This window comes from Anarrhichthys ocellatus, unplaced genomic scaffold (genome assembly GCF_004355925.1).
Source record: "Anarrhichthys ocellatus isolate YVR2014 unplaced genomic scaffold, GSC_Weel_1.0 scaffold3195, whole genome shotgun sequence".
Lineage (NCBI taxonomy): Eukaryota > Metazoa > Chordata > Actinopteri > Perciformes > Anarhichadidae > Anarrhichthys > Anarrhichthys ocellatus.
Window position 1 is genome coordinate 431 of NW_022283169.1, and position 5,917 is coordinate 6,347.

The window sequence follows — 5,917 nt, forward strand, 5'->3', positions numbered from 1 at the left end:
GGTTGTCGAGCTGCCATTAAAGTAACTGTGAGCAAACAGTCGTGTTTGACTTTCAACATCTGGGAGAAACAGGTGATCGGAGCTTCAGGCAAATTGTAATATTTATTTTCAGGTATTTTCTCATCTTCCCCCGTGAGATAAACCCCACCCCTCCGGTGCTGCAGGGCGGTTAAATCCAACACTACAGTGGTTTTCATGTGTTTGTTCTGCAGGAGACATGGTGGAGGACGCTGTGAAGAAGGCTCTCGGTATGGAGGAGAAGGAGAAGGACAAAGACGAAGGCATCTTCTCAAAGATCTTCAACAGAGACGACGACGACAACGACCACAAGAAGAAGTCAAGGGAGAAGGACGAAGACGACAAGAAGGAGAGCTTCTTCACAAAGATCTTCGACAGAGACGACGACGACGACAAGAAGAAAGAGAGTAAATCTGGGTTTACTGGTCTCTTCAGTGAGCTGGAGGGAGCCGCCTCTGCAGGAGGAGATGAGATGGGAGGAGGAGGAGGAGGAGGAGGAGGAGGAATGAAAGTACAACTAAATGATGGAGGTACGTAATGTTCATCAATTATCAACAATAATCTAACACACCCAACAGCTATTCCATAAAATGAAACACATTTATAGAAGAAATCCATAAAACAGTCTAAATAAATCCATCACTGCTGTGAATATTATAGAGTATTATATGTATATATATATATATATATATGTATATATATATACATATATATATATGTATATATATAGAAGAAGCGGTGATTAAAAAGCTTGAGTGATGAAGAACGACGTGAACGGTGGAAGTTCGTTTCACGTATTAATGTAATTAATTAATGAATAATTAATGTATTTTTCTTTTCTTTAAAACGAGAAGTTTGAATAATTCAAACAGTAATCATTGTCTCGTGTTTCTGTTTCAGATCTGTTCGATGATCTGATGGATGTGGCCGAAGAAACGTCTCGAGGGAAATAAAACGACTTCCTGACCTCTGAGGAGAACCTAAGAAAGATTTTCTCAAAGACTGAAAACATACAGATAAATATAAATACATACATATATATATTTATATATATGTTAATTTCCTCACATTTACTGTTTGTTATTTCTTCTAATGAACCACTTCACGTCTCACAAAGTCAGAGGAGGCAGAATGTTACGTCTCACTCTGTATGCAACACAAATATATCTTAATATCCTCTGTTATATATATATATATATTACAACTGATTGTTAATATATATTAGAACTGATTGTTAATATATATATTACAACTGATTGTTAATATATATATTAGAACTGATTGTTAATATATATATTAGAACTGATTGTTAATATATATTAGAACTGATTGTTAATATATATTAGAACTGATTGTTAATATATATATTATAAGTGTTTGTTAATATCTTAAAGGCACAGTTCAACATGAGAGGACCTCGTGGTCGTATAGTTGGTAGATGACGTCTCATGGATAATAAAGTGGTCTTAAGCAGCTGGATGGAGGTCAGACGATGATCAGTTCATTGCTCTTCTCTTCTCTTCTCACTGTTGAGCTGCACTCGGCCCACGTGATTGGTCAATAACACTCGAAACAGAAACACAGCGCTGACGTCACAGAACTCTAGTCCAGAGTCTGCCTTCATGTGCAGATATGTGTTTATGGAGATCAGAGTTAGCTTAGCTTAGCATAAAGACTGTGTCCAGAGTTTAAAAACAACCAAAGCGACGCCTGTAAAGGTCACTGTAGCAACAAGTTCTGTCTGCTCTGTTTGTACACAAACAGTTTAATTTCTCATCAGATGTTGAATATTGCTGAAGTAGCTACAGTCAGCATAACTCTGGATGTGATTCATTGATCATTCATTACTTCATCTCTTCATGTCGGATATTAACTGATTATCAGCTTTAAGTTGCATTGTCAGCACAAACGTCAGCTTTACTTTGATAACTCTTGAGGCAACATGTAAAATAATAAGTAAATAAATAAACTGTTATGAGTGATGCTGTAATATTAAACAATAAGTGTATAAATGAAGATGTAAACGTGTTTGAACTGATGTATAATAAAGAGTTTGTGTCTTAAAGCGGAGTGACGTCATATCGGGATGAAATGAGAATATTACAGATATGATCTGAACATGAGTTTGAGTTTGATGATGTTGTTGTTGACGCTGCTCTGGTTCACGTGATGCATACAGGTAGGAGGTGTGTCCTGTCACGTGATGATGAACCCGGAAGAGACATCACGAGTGTTCGCTGAGTTACAGTCCGACTGAACTGTTTCATGTGAGTTATGTTTCTCATGTATTCTCTCTGATCAATATCCAGCGCGTGAAGTAACGACGAGTTCAAAAGGAACACGTGATGGATCCTGTGCGCTTCACGTGAATGCGCATTCTTACGTGCACGCTGTCGTTACGCCGAGACAAACAAACAAAGGACCGCCAAAGCAGGAGCGCGCGCACCGCGTATGGAGCGCGCGCAAGAATGCGCGTTTGTGAACCAGGTGACTGTGAGGAGAAGGTGTGATGAAGAGGAGAACAACATGTTCTCACTTCTCAGCAGCCTCCTCCTCTGGAGATCACTGTGGGGGTTTCTTCTTCTTCTTCTTCTCTTTCTCCTCTTTCTAATTCTTCTTCTCCTCTTTCTTCTTCTCCTCTTTCCTCTTCTTCTCTGTCTTATGTTTGAACCTTCAGTTCTACATGTGTTTGTTCTTCTGATCACACAAAGTGACAGAATGAACACATCTGAGCATCAGTTAGAGTAAAACTACTTTAATCATCTGAATGCCATCATGTCAGCATGGTGCTGTGTTCATGTGTTCATGTGTGCATGTGTTCATGTGTGCATGTGTGCATGTGTTCATGTGTGCATGTGTGCATGTGTTCATGTGTTCATGTGTGCATGTGTTCATGTGTTCATGTGTGCATGTGTTCATGTGTGCATGTGTTCATGTGTGCTGTGTTCATGTGTTCATGTGTGCATGTGTTCATGTGTGCATGTGTTCATGTGTTCATGTGTGCTGTGTTCATGTGTTCATGTGTGCATGTGTTCATGTGTGCATGTGTGCATGTGTTCATGTGTGCATGTGCATGTGTTCATGTGTTCATGTGTTCATGTGTGCATGTGTTCATGTGTGCATGTGTGCATGTGTTCATGTGTGCATGTGTGCATGTGTGCATGTGTTCATGTGTGCATGTGTGTTTCTTTGTTTTTCAGGCACAAAGCACACCAATCAACAGTCACACAGTAAGTGAGCCAGAGAGGTTTCTATCTGTGTCCCCGGCCAGATGTTTGAAGGCAGCCTAAAATTACAAAGTCTCAAATAAAAATGGAATTAAAATTCATAGTTCATAATTTACCGAAACCATGATTTTCTAACAGCACAATGTTAAATAAAGTGAAAGAAAGAGCCTCTTTTTACTCCGCTGACGAGCAGGACATGATCATGAACGCATATGAGGAATTCAAGACCATAATCACGGCTAAATATAACACCTCCACCGCTGCGAGGGCTAGACAAGAAGCACGCAAAATATCACACACACGTTAAATGCGTAAGAGTTGTAAATGTATCGGCTCATTTTAACGCCTCATCACCCCAATCAATCAGATGATATGTCTTTAAATGAGCTGCTGGCAGTAGGCTTAATGAATGCATCATCCAATGAGATCTATAGCGACAATAATGATCTCAACTCTTTCACAATAAGATAAAAACAAGCCCAAAGAGCATCTACTGATCCTCATTAATATGAGGATATATGTACTGTATGCCCTCATGTATCATGTACTATATATGTGTATATACATGTATGTGTAGATCACCATATAGAACTAGCAGTGTGAATCTGTGTGTGTGAATCTGTGTGTGGGCGGATCAGTGTGTGTGTGTGTGTGTGTGTGTGTGTGTGTGTGTGTGTATTATTCATCATCACACATTCAATCAACTGAAGCAGTGAAGATCAATAGTGTGTGATTCTCTCTGTTCTTATCATGAGTCCACCTTCATCATGTTCTACAGTAATGATAAGCTGGTGTACTAATAACACTGTCATATCATTATGAGTGCTTTAACCCTCATGTATGCAACGCAGCCATCAAGAGGACATGGGAGCAAGTAAACACCAACACACACACATTACTCAGAATGCTGAGTCAGTACAATATGTGCCATGGTGATGTAATGAACACATCCATAAGTTTATTAAGCACCTAATAAACTTTACCAACAGCACGGCATGCAGCGGCTTTCCCCATGTTCTCCGCATCGCCGACACTGTACAACAATGTACCACTCGCAGAACAGCTCAAGGCTGCATCCAGTGTGTGAGACATCAGTGCTCGGCTGCAGCGTGTGGTGTTCAATGTATGCTCCAGAAGGTCTGTAAATAAATGATTCCTTGTGGGCAGAATGGATAGCGCTCGTATAGGAAGTCTTCATGATGTGATAACGGATCTTGGCGATGTGGAAGAACTCTCTCCCTATAAAACGCTAATCTAACTAATATCCTCCTCCATCAGTGGATCTCTGAGGAAGGGAGCTGTACATTAATGCAATAGAGGCTTCTTAGTTTGCTCAGCTGCTTTAATGGATCACCGTGTGTCTCACTTTACATGCATTTCTGGAACTCCCGTATAACCCCCGGTATATGCGCAAGCGCATCAGACTACCGTATGTGACAGGAGCTGCCATGTTTTCCGGGGGAGTGGCAGCTTATCCAGCTACCTTCAGTTAGCCTGCGCTGGAGCAGCTTCAAGTTTATGGATGTGTTGCCATGGTGATTTTGCCAAACTTGCTTCGTGGAACCGAAAAGCCTGATCTACGTCATCTTATCCTGAAAAGTATCCGGCTAACTCAGGTAGCCACGTACGAGGAACGGGGCCCTGACTGGTAGTTATTGTTTCCTTGCTAAAGGCAATGAATCATACTGAATAGACATTTACGTAAGACTTTTTCCTAAACGTCAGGTTCCCTTTTTTTTCGGTACTGGCACCCGTTCAATCCTCCAGGCAGCTTCTCAAAGCAATGCATTCTCCATCATTTATGTATTCTGTGTGAGTGCTGGTATAAGCTCACATACATTGTGTACATGTGCTCATGTATTCATGCAAATGTCTGTTAGTTTGCATTTGTGGCTCCTGAAAAAAACACAAAAAAACAACAACTAAATGTGGTCAGAGCCGATCCCTTGTTCAGGCTCGTGGATTGTTGGAAGCTGCCAAACCGAAGTTCAATCTCTCGCCCCGTTATGAAAAAGCCCACAGGCTCCACAGGGTTTGACAATATCTGACAATATACAGGCGGATCAGGCGCCTAATCCACGAGCGGGCTGCTTGGATTGGCAGTATTCGCTTCTTCAGGTAGACGCCTCCCAGAAAACATTTGCTTCCTTCAGCCTTATCGAAGCACACGAACCTCTTGAGAGTTACCGAAGGTATGCGGAGGGATCGTGTGGGCAGTTTAAGAACACAGTCAGGAGTTTAGACACACCGGTCAGCGGTTCACATACATCGTGTTGTTCTGACCTCGGTGGACTCCAGTTTCCCGGGAGGTAATAAAGGTGCAGAGGGATGAGGCAGCCAATGTAAATGGTCAGCCCTTAAAATGGAGCTTTTTAAGCCCAAAGGTCTGCAGTTTGAATCCTGGAAAAATCTTTGCGGCGCTGAAGGGAGTAAGACATGCCTCTCCTCTCCATCAACAATCCCTGAGGAACCCACTGCATTGTAGGAACCAGATCTGACCTCCACAGCTCTGCTGTTTCGGGGTGAAACGGACAAACGTTCATAATGATGATACGCTGGAAGAAATCCACTTCAAAGAGAAGGAAAAACTATGATTTTTTTTGTTGTAATAATTAATGAAAATGGTAATAGAACAAAAATAGATGAGCTTGGTTAGATTTCTTGAAGTAAGA

General features: G+C 41.2%; 1 protein-coding gene across 1 annotated transcript; it reads left to right on the forward strand.

Annotated features, from left to right (window-relative positions):
* The first annotated feature begins 228 nt into the window (after positions 1 to 228).
* LOC116378810 (U1 small nuclear ribonucleoprotein 70 kDa-like) lies at positions 229 to 1,189 on the forward strand. The gene is made up of 2 exons (XM_031840722.1): positions 229 to 548; positions 919 to 1,189. The coding sequence occupies exons 1-2, from the start codon at positions 251 to 253 to the stop codon at positions 969 to 971; spliced, it is 351 nt and encodes a 116-aa protein (XP_031696582.1). The 5' UTR covers positions 229 to 250; the 3' UTR covers positions 972 to 1,189.
* Positions 1,190 to 5,917: the final 4,728 nt, after the last annotated feature.

Coding starts and splice junctions, on each gene's coding strand:
- LOC116378810 (XM_031840722.1), top strand. CDS start 251: ATGGAGGAGAAGGAGAAGGACAAAGACGAAGGCATCTTCTCAAAGATC. Junction 549..918: donor AGTACAACTAAATGATGGAG/GTACGTAATGTT, acceptor TTTCTGTTTCAG/ATCTGTTCGATGATCTGATG.